General features: G+C 39.5%; 1 protein-coding gene across 2 annotated transcripts in view; it reads right to left on the bottom strand.

The window, feature by feature from the left end:
* LOC124709453 (probable E3 ubiquitin-protein ligase ATL44) overlaps positions 1-9,338 on the bottom strand; it is a 63,065-nt gene extending 53,727 nt beyond the window's left edge. The window contains exons 1-2 of one of the 2 annotated variants that reach the window (XM_047240841.1): positions 9,068-9,338; positions 7,905-8,007 (exon numbers count right to left, since the gene is read on the bottom strand). In XM_047240841.1, coding sequence (XP_047096797.1) covers positions 7,905-8,007; positions 9,068-9,195 — 231 coding nt within the window. In that variant the 5' untranslated portion in view covers positions 9,196-9,338. Of the gene's footprint in view, positions 1-7,841; positions 8,008-9,067 lie in introns of both variants that reach the window. The other variant, XM_047240840.1, reaches the window with a different exon arrangement.
* Between the last annotated feature and the right edge of the window lie 8,531 nt (positions 9,339-17,869).

Below are 17,869 nucleotides of genomic sequence, written 5' to 3'. Positions count from 1 at the left end.
CAGGTTTATCCCGCCACTTCTTCTGGGCATATAAAAAGCTTAACTTCACATTTTTTCTGAGCATAAAATTTTTCGGCCGACTTTGCTTTAATCATCCATATTGAAATTGCTTATGAATTTTTTTAATTATTATTTTGCTAAAGAGAGCACAAAATGTTGCGCAAGATGGCCGAGTTCTGTTTCTTTCGGGAAACTTTGCTGGAGATAATATGTCTCATATTTGCCGAAAACTCACAGTTTCAGTGATAAGCTGTGCTATAGGGTCAAATAAATTACTGTATCTCCAGAAGTATAATGTGATCATGGAACTTTATCAATGTTTATTGGGAACATGTGCAAATGTTCATGCAAACTTCAGCAAACTCCATGATGGTCATGTGGGAACTACTATTGAAATTAGATCACTTGGCATGGAATGGCCCAGTAGTATGTTCGCTAGTGAAACTGTGGAAGCCTTGTAGCCACCATTATGAGAATATTCCATCATCATCTTTATGAATCATCTATCATGATACCCAGGGTAATTTTGAGAACATTTTTCCATACCACTGACTCATCATTTGGTGTCTCCCCTTTTCCCTTGTAAGCGACCTTCCTCACATACTGTGAAATTAGAAAGTATGGAGGTCAAACTTAAAAGTATGTTTTAACTGAAATAAGTGTGGAAAATAAAATCTGTAGAGAGAGAAGTACGTAATCGTAATCACTGTGTTACGAAAAAGCCAGGTTGTCGATAAGGAAGCCATCCTACAGATTAGGTCAGAGAAAAGTTACAGTATAGGAGTCAAATTGTAACACTTGAAAGGAAGAAGTACTGCAATGGTGCAGGGACTATATGCTCACCATTCACATTCTAACAAAATTAAAAAATAGTAACATAACTTTAAGACTACAGAGACAGCAGTGTTCCATAGCTTTATCAAGCAGAAGAGGAATTGGTTGGTTGGTTGATTTGAGGCAGGGGGGGGGGGGGGGGTGACACAAGATAGTGAGGTCATTGGTCTCATAATATGGGATGGTAGAAATCAATGGAAGAACAACACAAGCATGGTTCAGTCAAGGTCAAGGGATTATGTGCAAAGCAAAGAGGGGAAAAGGGGCGTCAGGGCAGCAGAAAGTAGAAAAAACAGAAGGGGGATGGGTGGAAACGGGGAGAGCAGGGGTGCCCCAGAAACAATAGGCACAGTGGAGCACCGCCACCTGTGTCATACCACAATCCGAATACAACAGGGGCAACACCAGGAGAAGGAAGATACAAAAAATGGAGAAACAAAACAGCACAACAGGTCACATAAATGTGGGGAAAAGGCAGGGAAAAACTGGCCGGTGTGGAGGCTAGGTCAAGGCCTCAACGATCGACACATACGCTAACTGAGGGACTCAAATTCCAGAGGAAAATTCATGGACTTAACCTGAGAGCACCAACCACTTTTGCGACAAAAACCAAGGACAGATGTACGTAAACATGTGAGATTCATCTGCTAACACCTGAGACAAGGCAGGTGGGTGGGCATATCTAGTGTGAAGGACCAAAAGGCAGGGGCAGTCCAGCAAAATACGGATCACTGTGAGCGGAGCCCTGCAACTCCAGATCAGGAGGGACCATAGTACGGCGACAGAAATGCACCACCCTCGACTTAAGGGGAAAGAATTAAGAACCATGTGAGTGTGTCCAGTTGGAAACATGCCACATGGCACCCTACTGCTATCGTTCTGCAAAGGTCACAGAGTGGGAACTAGCCTAAATAAAGAAATCATCCACATACAGTCTGACTAGGTAATGGGCTTTGGCACAAAGATGTTTAAATGTAAGAAGACAAATGGAGGACAGATGCCGCTTAAGACGTTGCAAGGCATGACAACAATCATGGATAGAGGTGGCAACAGCTGTGCTCCACCACGGAACTGCCCAGTGGTGAACTGGTCGTGTCAAGTGGGGAATGGCATTGGCAGCAGTGTGAATTATCTTACTGGACAGACCATGGGCGACTTCATCAATACAACCTGACAAAGAAGGTGAAAACAAGACCTGGGAGGTATATAGTGGCCAATCAGCATGATGAAAAGCACAGTAGGGCAACATGGCCATTGGGAGGCAGGAAGGGAACGAGAGACTCAATGGAAAGTGGCCAGTGAAAGGAAGGAAGAGGAGGAGGGGAAGAGCAAAAGATCAATGGCGGAGAAAGTGCCATATGTGGCACTAAAATGAATAGGGGAACCATCAATAAGGCACAGGTCATGATCCGCAAGAAATGGGGCACACAAATGTTTGTCCCATGGCCAAGTTGTGGTAGCAGTCCTCTGGCCTGAGAGACACCTGGGTAAGGGGTCGCGGGAGTGAGCCCCATCACTGGCAGATGCTCAAGGAGGGGGGCACTTCTTCAGTCAGGGAGAGGGAGTGGCACCCGGAGGGGAGCATGTGGGAACCACAGGGGAGAGGGGGGGGAGAGGGGACAGGACTGGGTTTAGAAAGAGGGAGGAAGGGGAAAGGATGTAACAGAGACAAAAGTATAAGTCATTGATAAAGGATGAAGTTTGTCAAATTTCTGATGTGCCTCAGTGTAAGACAAACAATTCAGGGACTTATACTCTTGTATACCCTTTCCTTTCTTATACGCTAGGCAATCTGGTGAGCACGGAGAGCGACAATCGTGATAATTAACACCTGTGGCAGAACACAGAGGCTCCCCTCGTGGAGTGGGTGTCCACAGTCACCACACATCGGGAAGACACATGGCTGAAATGCAAGTATCATCGGTGGCGGGACGTATGGCTTCACGCCACATCAATAACACACAAGCCTGACCACCTCTGGGAAGGTATCTCCGTCAAAAGCCAGAATAAAGGCGTCAGTATCAGTGCGATTGTCCTTATGACCTTTCTGCACACACTAAACAAAATAAACACTCTGGCATTCCAGATTGGCCCAGACTTTTAGTTTGAAGGATGAGGTCCCTATGAAAAATGACGCTCTGTACCATATTCAACAACTGGTGATGTGTAATGGACACTGGAATGTCGCCAAGATGATCACAAGCAAAAAGAGCTGTAGACTGGACAGCAGAAATCTTTTTGATCAACAGGGAACACAACCACATCTTACTGAGAGATTCCACTTCGCCGAACTTCAATATTTTCCGCAACAAATAACAGCCTGGTGATGGTGAGTTTGTATGTTATTTTCCTCTTATCTTACATTGCCTATATCTTATAGCTGTGAGCCAAAATCAGTCACTGGTCTAAATTGACAACAATATAAGAAAAGATAGGTTGCTACATACCGTAAAGAGCACGTCAAGTTGCCGTAAAGAAGACGTGTAAAGTTGCAAACAGACACCATTAAAAAACACTCTCATACAGCTTTCAGCGACAGCCTACATCAGTGCGCACACACACACACACACACACACACACACACACACACACACACACACACACACACACACACACAAGAAGAAGAAGAAGAAGAAGGCAAGCACACTTCACGCATATACGACCTCTAACTCCAGTGTCTCGGGCCAAGACGCTAGAGTTGGCAGTCGTGTGGGTGAGGTGTGCTTGTGCTGTGTGTGTGTGTGTGTGTGTGTGTGTGTGTGTGTGTGTGTGTGTGTAAGTGTGTGTGTGTGTGTTTGTTTCTTTACTTACAAAGTCTGTGGCCGGAAGCTATACGTGAGTGTCTTAATTCTTACTGTCTGCAACTTTATGTTTCTTCTTTATGGTAAGTAGCACTATCTTTTCCTACACTGTTGATATTCCTACTTCGAGTTTCCATTGTTTGATTTTTGCTGTGCAGGTATAAATTAGCACATCACGTCATCATTGTGTTGTTTTTGGCTAACCTTGAGCTGTGACAAGTTTTTTTTTTTTTTCCATAGCGTACGTGTTTCTGTGTAGCTGAGCTGTAAGTTTTCTCCTGCTTGTTTGTAAATACGGCGTCTTGCCATGTTCCTATAACTTGGACATGTTTCATAAAAACACATATGTATATAACAACAAACTTGTCACAGCTCAGGACTAGCCAAATACTACATTGATGAAATTGTGTACTAATTTAGACCTGTGGTTGATTCTGGTTGTCAGCCACAACACACACATACCGTGAAATAAAAAGAGAAAACAGCCCACTAAAGATGTCACAACTGTGGTGACCCACGTTTGGGTGATAAAACAATCATTTGTGTGCTTGCAAAAAGGGGGCCATTCTTAATTCATTATTATTTTCCTGCAAGCACGGGAACTGAGCTTAAAATTCCTATATGATAGTACAATTTCTCACTCCCTCTTTATAAGAATTTAATGAGTGTAAAGAGGAAACCAACAGCATGTATTTAATCATTGCATGAGGGAATGAGATAAATTAAATATGGCTAGCAATACAAACCAATCTTTTTACAATTTATTGGAATTTTCAGTCTACAATAAATGTACCATAATTTATAAAATGCCACAATCATTGTGCACACTTTGTATTGCAATTACGAACATCAGAAGTTGTGAATGATCATCTTCATTACAAAAATCAGGTGTCTGTACTAGAAAATGCTGTTGTTTAGGGAGATCCTCTGGATAAGGTCAAAAAATGAGCTTGCAAATACTAGCATCAAACTTTTGGGAACTGTAAGTTAAACAACTGCATTAATGTTTAAGAAATCTAAAAAATATTGCTGTTCATTAAGATAATTTCCAAAACAGCCTTGTGTGCACAGCAGGGGTAGAGGAGGGATTTCAGCTGTGTGTCACAGCTCAGCACGAGTTTGGCAGTGGTGCAGAAATGTTATTGAACTCTTGTTTGTGCTCTAACTGTAAATTAGAATGTATACTTATCAAAAATCACACTGCCTGTTAATTACCTGTTGTAACCTGTTTTCTGTGTGTAACAAACATGCACAGTGAACCCTGTGCAGTGTATGGGGAGAAATATTAAGTGATAGAGGTGTAAGAAAATGGTACTGTTTCTTTAGTGAAGGTCAGGCAAATGTCCACGACGAAAAAAGAAGTGGACTATCATCTGCTACCAGGGTTAATCACAAGATCAGACAACCACCATCTATTGCCAAGGTTAGTCACAGAATCAGACAAAATCGTCAGTTCACCATCACAGAATTATCAGTCACTTTCCCCTAGGTATCATGTACAGTGTTGTGCAAACCTGTGACTGATAAGCTGGGTTATCACAAATAAGAGGCCATAATGGGTGAGTGGGGCCACACTATTTGCCACACAAGTCAAACATTTTATGGATGAGAACTGTTGACAACAGTTGTCTGGGGTAGAGAGCTAACATGGCCTACTACTAGTTGATTTATGGAGAGAGAGAGAGAGAGAGAGAGAGAGAGAGAGAGAGAGAGAGAGAGAGAGAGAGAGAGAGAGACACTACAATAAACTCTGAGATTTACTTTAAGACATACCCTTAAGAGTCACCCAGAACAAAAGACAGGGGCTACTAAGTTCTAGAGGACCCCCCCCCCCCCATATATATATATATATAATGGAAGGAAACATTCCACGTGGGAAAAATTATATATAAAAACAAAGATGAGGTGACTTACCGAACAAAAGCGCTGGCAGGTCGATAGACACACAAACAAACACAAACATACACACAAAATTCAAGCTTTCGCAACAAACTGTTGCCTCATCAGGAAAGAGGGAAGGAGAGGGGAAGACGAAAGGAAGTGGGTTTGTTTGTGTGTCTATCGACCTGCCAGCGCTTTTGTTCGGTAAGTCACCTCATCTTTGTTTTTTTTTTATATATATATATATATATATATATATTATACAAAGATGAGGTGACTTACCGAACAAAAACGCTGGCAGGTCGATAGACACACAAACAAACACAAACATACACACAAAATTCAAGCTTTCGCAACAAATTGTTGCCTCATCAGGAAAGAGGGAAGGAGAGGGGAAGACGAAAGGAAGTGGGTTTTAAAGGAGAGGGTAAGGAGTCATTCCAATCCCGGGAGCGGAAAGACTTACCTTAGGGGGAAAAAAGGACAGGTATACACTCGCACACACGCACATATCCATCCACACATACAGACACAAGCAGACATATTTAATTTCCCACGTGGAATGTTTCCTTCCATTATATTATATATATATATATATATATATATATATATATATGAATGGGATCTGTTTTGTCATCCTCCATACAGCCTTGTTTTCTCATCTAGTGATTATCACCTGCTTCCAAAGATGAAAAAGTGGCTGGAGTCACAGCAGTTTGATAAGTCAGAGCACATCTTAGCTCACAACAACTCTACAATTAAAGCAATGAAAAGCTCTGAAAAACACATTCCTCAATTTGACACATGCCCTAATGTAAAAATCAATTCTGTTTGAAACTGTAAATTCAGAATCCAGTCACAGTATGAGCTAATGTTTTGGAGGGTGTTAACACTTACAATTCTGAGCATTTGAATTTACTCCCATTTTTTTTGTTTCAACTCCCTCAGCAGGTAATGATAATCAACACAGTATCAGCATTGTTATTAATCACTAATTTGCAGTATAATGTATCTGTCTTAAGCACATCAGATATTGTGATCTGACTATAAAATTTATTTTCTACTTGCAAAATCTTGCACTTTAAATTTCATAAGGCTAAATATTTTCAAATTGACATTTTGGAGGATGACAAACCTGAAATGACCATTACTGCAATTTCAATTTTTTCATCACCATCAGCATCTGAGACCTTTCAGAAAGGCAACAGTACAGAAAGTTTCTTGTGAATCTCATTCTGGCATACTGGGCACACTTTCTGTGAGCTTTCAGCTATCAAGCCCCTTTCAAATGCATGATCTGTTTTTGCAAAAGGATTAGCGATCAAAGCAGATTACAAAAACTGCTCCTAGGCATAACTGGAGTGTACCTGCAGAAGTCTCGTTTGATCATGTTGGAATTCACTCAGACTACAGTCTTTCTTAAAATTATCAAAAAAGTCCTGATAGCATTCTCTTTAGTCAAACAACAAACTGAGCTATTTGGTATATAAGCACCAGCATTTAGATCACCTATCCTAAACTAATCTTAATTAGCCACCCTTTTACAACAATGCTTTGAAGCTGTCTTGGGGAACAAAACAGTTTCATTTTTATTGAAGACTTTACTATAAAAGGTGGCAATAAACTGCTATGACCCACACATACGTTTCCCAACACAGTGACATAATATACTCATACACTAACAAGTGCATTCACTGCCTCAAAAATGGCTAATTACTTGGTTGTGATTCAAAAAGGAGCTCAAGCTACCACTTGTCTATACTAGATTTATACAAATTTACTGAAAAAAGTACTACTTATCCAAGCAGTCATTCTCAGACACACTGTTTCTAGAATACTCGGAAACAACTGCTATATTTTGGTAGAATTGCTAACAAGTAACTTCTCATAGAGAACAATTAAAGGGCACTATTTATACCTTGTTTGTTCAAAAATTAAAGCAGTCACAAAGTTGTTGCCAAATCTGGTCTCACATAGCACTTAAACAGTGAAAGATATGGCCTCAAACTGTTAACAAATACAAAAAGTTGTGTGACCAACCCAAATATTTCACATTAACAGTACTACTACTTTCAATTTCAAGCCACCTTGAAGTTTGGCCAAAATCGTCATGTAACTCTTATGGCATTTTGCAGCCCTATACTAAAATCTACCTAAAATGTTGATTTAATTTTTTTTTCTTTATCTTGATCTCAACATTCGTTTAAAATTTCATTTACATTAGATACGGTTGGATGGTAATGATTCCTAAAACTGATTATTTGCTGTCAAATTTAAGCAAATACAGATTGAAACTGGCTGAATACTCTTCATTTATGATCTCACCTCCATGAACCATCTCATTGCACATTCATTATGGAGCCAATGGTCACATTGTAGTTCCCTTACTTTGGGGCCTGGTACAATTTCCTCGAAACATATTGGACAGACTGTATTTTTCTTCTTTTTCTTGCGCTGCTGTGTACAGCCAGTTGATTCCCTCTGGGGTGTCCTACATGAATATTGAAAGAACATAATGAAATATTTGTTCAACTGCTAGAATGAGCAGTGTAAGCCAAGTAAAATATAGCACATTACCCCTCCCCCCCCTTACACACACACACACACACACACACACACACACACACACACACACACACACACACACACACAGAGAGAGAGAGAGAGAGAGAGAGAGAGAGAGCGCAGGGTGAGTTGCACAGAAAAAAAGGAACTACTTTCATTTAGTCACTGGGACAACAGTACTTAAGGCAGTATGTTTATTTCATCATTACTGAACAGGCAGCGTGTGAGAATAAACTTCAATTCGGTACGACACTTGTAGTGGCTGTAAGTCAAATATATATTAAAGGTGGATGCTTCCGATTAAGTTTTAATGTATCGACTGATAAGTTTTAATGTATTGACTGAGTAGGTAAAATCATATTACATAAAAAAGTCAACAGTGAATGGATTGTCAGAGGCCAAACTAATAGAAAACTTAGAGCTTACTAAAATTCCCGTAACCAAAGCGTAAATTTGAGGCAGCCATACATTGACATTTGGCAATTTTAATTCAGAAACTTCGCAGCTAACGATTTCTACGAATCAAATTACTCAGTAAGCCGTCAACTGTAAAGCAAATAAATCAGGAACTAAATTTGCGTCAAGTCAAAAATAATCATTCGCAAACTACTCAACCTCTTAGATTACTTACCATCCTAGTACGAAATTTCCAATAGTTTCAAAAAACCCAAACTTATGGACGTAATAATGAAGGAGATAAGAATATCACTCGTTTCATTTAACAGAAGAAACAAAAACTAAGACTAAGTAAGGGAAACTGTCCTGTCTGAAATCTGGCAAAGCAACTGTTATACATACAACACAGATTCTAACGTTTTACAAAATTTATTTCTATGGTTGAAACCAGGCAAACAATACATTTCGCATGATTCATACCGCAATCTAACATGGTAGTACAATTACAATGAAACTAAGCACACGAATGACAGTTGTTCACTCCAAAACACACAGTTGTAATTCATGACAACGAAAAAGTAATTACTAACCACGAATTTCTTGGTTCATAATCACTGGAGTCAGCTGGACCGTGAGTCAAAGGACGCTGTACTGATGCAAAATACGCAACTGCTGCTAGGCCAATTGCCACAATTACAGCAAACGCTATTCCCTGCATGTTAACGCTTTGTATTGTCCTAACACTCCTTTTCCCATTCGTGTCACATTGCTTCACATAACTCGGGGATTGTCGAATTTTCAAAGCATTCCAAAACAAACTCTTCACTGAATGTATTCAAACAAAGTGCGCTGGAGATATCTCTACTCAACTGTACGGAACTTTTTTTTTTTGACAGCCACAGAACTGTAAATTGTCAAATAGAAAATTCAAGAATTTGCTCAAACCACGAAAATGAAACTGAGCCTGGTATCAAAGCCTTTGTCAAACAACGATGTGAGAAAATAAATAAAATAATTAAGGTCTATTCACACTTGACGCAACGGAAGGGGACGAAACGTCAAAACCCTCCACGACGCATTTCCAATGACAGATTCAAGGAGGTTATTTTTTATAGGACCTAAAGGGGTGCTCAAACGTTCCACAATACTATCAAACTGTAAATATATTGACCGTCTGATGGTGGGTATTGACGCATTGTCAATACTAGAAATACGGATGAGCTATATTGATGAACCACAAAATATTCTGTGTTGTCAGTACACACTGAATGTGTGAGGTGAAATATGGATGATTTGACAATATTTTACAGTCAGATGTTGACAGCTCTTCAGGAACGTTAGTGTGAGCTGTTCATTTTTTAAAATTTGCCTTTGTGTATTTCATACCACAGATTCCACTTTTAAGGAGCCTTATCAGACAAGAATTGTAATAGGCTTATGCAAGGATAATCATTGGATATGCTAATATATGATGGTTAACGGAGGATTCTCTACCTCATTGTTTATTTCATTAACTGGAACGTACAGAATATATTTTGTTGCGTAGTAGTTTTGAAAAATGTTCGAAATTCGAAAAATACGTCGTATTCCTGCAATGATTAGGAAGAGGTTTGCGAAATGCATGTCAGTTTCACAAAATTAACGTAAAGCGTTAAAAAATGTACGCTAATTGCCTGAAAAGCTCCTTCCCAAGTAGACATAATTGCTTCACAAGTTTCTATAACATTTTACTAATTGTGCTTCCTGATATTACAGAACTAAACTGCGAGCATTAGTATGTCCAATCTGTCGCCAGACATCTGGAAGTTACTCCCACTTACTCCTGCTCTCTTGTTAAGACCACCTACAATAAATCGAGCCTTACGGCAGATATCGATAGTTGACAATATGGCGGCAATCGTGGGGGAAACAAACAAGCCGTGCATGTGTTTCCGTAACGTGTGTGTGTGTGTGTGTGTGTGTGTGTGTGTGTGTAACATTGTATACGTGACGTTCGAAAGATTATTAGCGAAAGCATTTATTACTACCAATTATTTATGCTATATGCTGTGAATGTCGTCACAAGTGCTATGCTAGTATTTATTTTCTAGATTCTCTGATAAGATCGGAATAAATTAAAGTGTAAACTGGTCTTGCGATGGGTCGTAGCTGTTGTGTACCAGGATGTAAATCCAATTACGGCATAACATACGATAATTCAACATTTAAGTTTCCAAAAGAAACAGCATTGAGGAAAAGTACACCACTGCCCATTAAAATTGCTAGACCAAGAAGAAATGCAGATGATAAATGGGTATTCATTAGACATATATTATACTAGAACTGACATGCGATTACATTTTCACGCAATTTGGGTGCATAGATCGTGAGAAATCAGTACCCAGAACAACCACCTCTGGCCGTAATAACGACCTTGATACGCCTGGGCATTGAATCAAACAGAGCTTGGAAGGTGTGTACAGGTACAGCTACCATGCAGCTTCAACACGATACCACAGTTCATCAAGAGCAGTGACTGGCGTATTGTAACGAACCAGTTGCTTGGCCACCATTGACCAGACGTTTTCAGTTGGTGAGAGATGTGGAGACGGTGCTGGTCAGGGCAGCAGTCGTATATTTTCTGTGTCCAGAAAGGCCCGTACAGGACCTGCAATATCCTGCTGAAATGTAGGGTTTCGCAGGGATCGAATGAAGGGTAGAGCCATGGGTCGTAACAAATCTGAAATGTAACGTCCACTGTTCAAAGTGCCGTCAATGTGAACAAGAGGTGACCGAGATGTGTAACCAATGGCACCCCATACCATCACGCCGCGTGATACGCCAGTATGGCGATGACGAATACACGCTTCCAATGTGCGTTCACCGCGATGTCGCCAAACACGGATGCGACCATCATGATGCTGTAAACAGAACCTGGATTCATCTGAAAAAAAAAAAATGATGTTTTGCCATTCATGCACCCAGGTTCGTCGTTGAGTACACCATCGCAGGCAATCCTGTCTGTGATGCAGCGTCAAGGGTAACTGCAGCCATGGTCTACGAGCTGACAGTCCATGCTGCTCCAAACGTCGTCGAACTGTTCGTGCAGATGGTTGTTGTCTTGCAAACGTCCCCATCTGTTGACTAAGGGATCTAGACGTGGCTGCACGATCCGTTACAGCAATGCAGATAAGAGGTCTGTCATCTCGACTGCTAGTGATACAAGGCTGTTGGGATCCAGCACTGCGTTCCGTATTACCCTCCTGAACCGACCGATTCCATATTCTGCTAACAGTCATTCATTGGATCTCGACCAACGCGAGCAGCAATGTCGCGATACGATAAACCGCAATCGCGAAAGGCTACAATCCGACCTTTATCAAAGTCGGAAACGTGATGGTACACATTTCTCCTCCCTACACGAGGCACCACAACAACGTTTCACCAGGCAACGCCGGTCAACTGCTGTTTGTGTATGAGAAATCGGTTGGAAACTTTCCAGCACGTAGTAGGTGTCGCCACCAGCGCCAACCTTGTATGAATGCTCTGAAAAGCTAATCATTTGCGTATCACTACATCTTCTTCCTGTTGGTTAAATTTCGTGTTTGTAGCACGTCATCTTCGTTGTGTAGCAATTTTAATGGCCAGTAGTATAGATTAAACTAATTCATAGAGATAATTTTGAAGTTAACGATAAAACTGTGGTATGCATTAAGTATTTTGAACCTAGGTTTGTGGTCAGGGAAGACATTTTTCCTGTGGAAAATAGTGAACCAATACATGTGCCACGAAAAATACCAAAAATAACAAATGATGCAACTTCAACTATATTTTCTAATCAACCTTCGGGTCTAGTGAAGCAGGGATACAACCCGTCAGCTTTGACCAATGACATCAGAATTGGCCAGAGAGCATTTATTACACAGATGTAAGAGCTGAGAAGAATGTTCAGAAAAAAATGAATGCGAGAGACGAAAACTATAGTTGACATTTATAAAGGCCAGTAGTATTTTATTGTTAACGATCTCATGTATTTGTATCTTATTATTTTACTGGAAAATAAAACGAAATAATTAATGAAATATATTAGTAGCAAAGAATACATCACGTCACATATACATGAGCTGTATCTCGAAGCTCATTCGAACTCTATTGCTTAAGTGCAGTGCGGGATACAAGTTTAGCGTTCATCGATTTCTTCATTTTCACTAGCATTACTGTCCTGTTGTCTATTTGAACGATGTATCCTCTGCTTCAGTAAGCCCTAAATGGAACACAGGATACAAATTGTAGATGTGTTGTTTATTTCATCTCCACTGTAAAAAAAAAGGCTCTAGGCACTATGGGACTTAACATCTGAGGTCAGCAGTCCCCTAGACTTAGAACTACTTAAACCTAACCTACCTAAAGACATCACACACATCCATGCCTGAAGCAGGATTCGAACCTGCGACCGTAGCAGCAGCACGGTTCCGCGCTGAAGCGCCTAGAACCACTCGGTCACAGCGGCCGGCCTCTCACTATCACTAACAGTCTGTTCTTGCATACATATCAGTATTATTCATGACAGAAGGGGCTACGTACGTAATATTTTTATACCATACTTCCGTTGATCTCTGTGTATGTACACTGCTAACAAAAAGGTGGAAATAGACGCACGTTACATTTGTAATCTGTACCTCAGTTGAACTACATGAAGAGGCAATAGGACGACACATATACAATTTGTATCCCGTACTTCACTATGGGGTAAATTTTTTTGTCGCCTTAGACGCCAATAGTATCCCATTCTGTACTTGAGCTATATAGCTATGTGCAACATTTGTTTCTTGCTCTCCAATTGACATATATAGCGTCAGTGTAAAGGTGAAGTGAAGGATGGGATATAAATTTTAGTTGTGTGGGGGATTTCGCCTTTAATATAGCAAGTACAGATTCGAAAATATTGTACTGATACTAGATCTGGGAAAAGAAAGAAGATCGACAACGGAGAAATTTCTATAACGTACTTCACTACACAAAAATACACATATTGGAGTAATAAAACAATGAAATACGTCAAAATAGTGAAATACAGTAAAAGAAGCAAATGGAAAAGTGAACTTACCAGACGGAAATATCGTGGAACAACCGAAGTTTGCCTAGAAAGACATTAACGAAAATCACGTACCTACATTCACAACAAACACAACATTACGAAAACTCTCTCTCTCTCTCTCTCTCTCTCTCTCTCTCTCTCACACACACACACACACACACACACACACACATTCATACCCCCCCTTGCTCTCCTCCCCCTCCCCCCCCCCCCCTCCCAAATTGTGAAATTAGCTGAGATATTTGAGATGGTACAGTTTGCCAATATGTTTAATAAAACATTTAAATGGGCAATATGTCCGCAGAATACTGTGTCTCCACAAATACTCGTTTAAGTGGCTTTGAAGTGTCGAAATCTGACGTTTCCCTTTCCCTACAAGAGAGTTCACTGCTGACCAATAACCCTCTATACTATTTGTGCAAGCCTCTGTGGATATTGGTCTAAACTCAGTGTTGTGATTTACAACAAAATGTTGATAACCCCTATCCCCTAAATCACTATATGAAGAAAATCCATCTGAAATAACAATAGAAACCTCTTCAACGTGATTGTCAATTAAGCTAACCTAAACTTCCTTACTTCTATTCAGTACTACTTTGAACACTACATTGTCCCAATGCTGACCTGAAACAACTGCCCCCCAAACCCATAATCCCACCGGAGGTTCCCCCCTGTTGTACTTACTTCTGCCAAAATGTGATTCGTCAGTTTCGACCATAACACCCGGCCCCCCCAAACGGCCCCCTATATTTCATGTATTCCCCACAAACTTCCCTACAAAAAGAGTACCAGTCTACTACCATAGTCACACAACATTCATGCACACAGAGTCACATAGGATACCTTAAACACCAACAGCAAGCGATTTTCATAATGTCTCTCAGGGTGAGCTTAGATTTCTCGAACCACATTCCCCTCCTAATGGATCGCCACAACCTATCTCTGCTGCACCTCTATACAAATAAGTCGTGAAGTATGGCGACGAGATACACTGGTGAGGCGCATATGTTCGCCGCACTCACGACATCGAACGTATTCAGCAATAAGAAAATATATTTGCAAGCAACTAGTTGTGGTCAACATGTCTTCGCCCATAGCTTGTCGTAAATCATCAAGGTCAATTGCAAAAGACAAATCCATTCCAACAAACGAAAATAAGACACCAAAATTGTTCTACAATAAGAAACTAATAGTCCAAATTACCTCAATATCACTCCAAAAGAAATTAGGTACCGAACGAATAAGAAACACCCAATTAATTTAGTTAAATCACATGAAGAACATTTTCAGCAATATGAAGCGATCACTTTTAGAATCACATTCAATTATTTTAATGTACAATGATACTGCTTAGGCCGGTATTACACTATCAAATTTCTTTGTCAAAGATTTGATAAAAGATGTGATCAAATATTCTGTCAAATATATTTGACAAAGGTCTTTGACGTAGTGCTAGAAGGGGTATTACACTGTCATCAAATTTTTCGTCAAATTTCAAGATGGCTGGCAACTTGTTATTAACCGCAGCAGTTGCACGTACCACAATTGCATTGTGTGCACATGTGGAAAAGAAGTGGGGGAAAAAAAGGAACCATACATACGAGGTTGACAGTCTTAAATTCCTGGGATTACAACTTGATAATAAATTCAGTTGGGAGGAGCACACCACAGAACTGCAGAAACGCCTTAACAAATCTGTATTTGCAATTCGAGTGTTAGCATACATAGGCAACATAAAATGAAAAAGCTTGCATACTTTGCCTACTTTCATTCCATAATGTCATATGGGATAATATTTTGGGGTAAGTCTTGAAGTCAAACAAAAATTTTCAGAGTCCAAAAGAGTGAAATACGTATTATTTGTGGAGTAAATTCACGGACGTCCTGCAGAAACCTCTCAAAGAACGGTATACTAACAACTGGCTCTCAGTATATTTACTCCTTAATGACATTTGTCCTAAATAATATATCTCTTTTTCCAGCAAACAACTCAGTTCATATATACAATACCAGGAACAAAAAGGATCTGCACAAGGACTTAAAAGCACTTACTTTAGTTCAAAAAGGGGTCCACTACTCAGGAACACTCATCTTCAATAATTTGCCGTGAATTTACTCCACAAATAATACGTGTTTCACGCTTTTGGACTCTGAAAACTTTTGTTTGACTTCAAGACTTACCCCAAAATATTATCCCTTATGACATTATGGAATGAAAGTAGGCAAAGTATGCAAGCTTTTTCATTTTATGTTGCCTATGTATGCTAACACTCGAATTGCAAATACAGATTTGTTAAAGCGTCTCTGCAGTTCTGTGGTGTGCTCCTCCCAGCTGAATTTATTATCAAGTTGTAATCCCAGGAATTTAAGACTGTCAACCTCATATGTATGGTTCCTTTTTTTCTTCCACTTCTTTTCCACATGTGCACACAATGCAATTGTGGTACGTGCAACTGCTGCGGTTAATAACAAGTTGTTGTCAGCCATCTTGAACTTTGACGAAAAATTTCTAGCGCTACGTCAAAGATCTTTGTCAAATATATTTGACAGAATATTTGATCACATCTTTGATCAAATCGTTGACAAAGAAATTTGATAGTGTAATACCGGCCTTATCTGGAACACAGAACTGTTTTATTATCTATGCCTCGAAGTGAAGACATTACTATCTATGACTAATGTATGACATCATTGGTCAAAACCGACGGTTTGTAACCCTGCTTCACTAGACTCCAACCTTCTTATCACACAGTACCAGTTCCTAAGGAAAGGAAGAATCCTGAAGATCGTGTTCAACAGCTACTGGAACGTGATGAATGTAGTTTCAGTAATTGGTGCGAAAATGGCAACCTACCTGACTTCCAGTATATTAAAAGCAAAGTGCAGAAAAGGAATGTTTATCCATTTACATTTTTAGTAAAGGATTACTACTTATCTAATATTAAATTAAAGGATGATTCAGTCAGTGATGTGCCATTAGTTTCTGTGTGTTTCAAGATATCAAGTTCCTTGGAAGTAAAAGGGTTTCACAAAAATGTGTGTTTGCCTACAGAAACCTTGATAGGTTATTACAGTCTGGGGAGCAAGAGAACTTGAAATGTGACAAATGGACGAAATTTGACAATATGGGGAGTCACCTAAATGGTTTCACAATAGCTCTATTGGTACCATTGACAAGATCATAATTTTAGTCAATGTTCTCAAACAAGCAATAAAAGCTGGTAGTGATTTTGATGAAGAAATAGCCCCTAAAATAGAATTTTTTTGGAGCAATTACAACTTACAATAACAAAGCAAAGTAGATATTCTCCTGAGCTTTTGACATGGGCAGCAACCATTTGGTTTTCATTTCCTGGTGCCTACCATCACTTAAGAAAAATAAATGTGTTAACATTACCTCATCCTGTCTATTTAAGGCAGTTCCTAAGCAAAATGGGTCCAAACAAACCTTGTATTGGTCCATCACAGATAGCTTTTTTGAGGGAAAAAATAAATTTCTTCAAGAAAATGACTTGGTAATTTCAGTGATGCTATATGAAGTTTATGTTAACTCAAAATTCTCTTATAAGGCAGGAAAGATACTTGGCGTTGCTGAGAATACTTCAGAAACTACAGCAGCAGATACAATGCAGGTTTTCATGGCATCATCTTTACATTCTGATTATAAAGAAGTAATAGCTCTCTTTCCTGTAAAAAATGTTAATTCTGATACACTACTGAAAATGACAATTGACATATTAAAGATCATGTATGAGCTTGGAAATGATGTAATATGCCTGGTAACAGATAACCATAGCAGTAATAGGAAAATGTATCAGCTTATGTGTGGTGGAACTTTACAGCCCTATATTACAAATCCAATTGCTCCATCCAAACTTCTCTTTCTTCTGTTTGACAGTGTGCACTTGCAAAAGTGTATCAGAAATAACTAGTTGAATGGAAAAAATGAATCATTCATAATGCCAAATATTGAGGATACATTTGCTTTCCTCAATGCCTTTCTACACAGTAAAGAAGGGAATGCTGCATATGAATATAATGTCAGTGAAGCAAAATTTTCAGATTTGAAGAACCTGTTTCATTCTGAGAAAAATGAACTGTTCAAACTTGCTCCAAAGTTAGTGAGAAAGGCAGTATATCTTGCTCTCAGTGTTTTTGATTCTAAAACTGTGGCAGGACTAGAAATTTTGAAAAGCCTGGGGATTGAGATTTCTGATGACACTATTCAGTTTTTGAAATTGATCGTTAAATGGTGCTTAGTTTCTAATGTGCAGCATCCCATGAAAGGCAAATACACATCAGATGATAATGCTAG

The sequence above is a fragment of the Schistocerca piceifrons genome, chromosome 1 (genome assembly GCF_021461385.2).
Source record: "Schistocerca piceifrons isolate TAMUIC-IGC-003096 chromosome 1, iqSchPice1.1, whole genome shotgun sequence".
Taxonomy (NCBI): domain Eukaryota; kingdom Metazoa; phylum Arthropoda; class Insecta; order Orthoptera; family Acrididae; genus Schistocerca; species Schistocerca piceifrons.
This window is presented reverse-complemented; position numbering and strand designations above follow the sequence as displayed.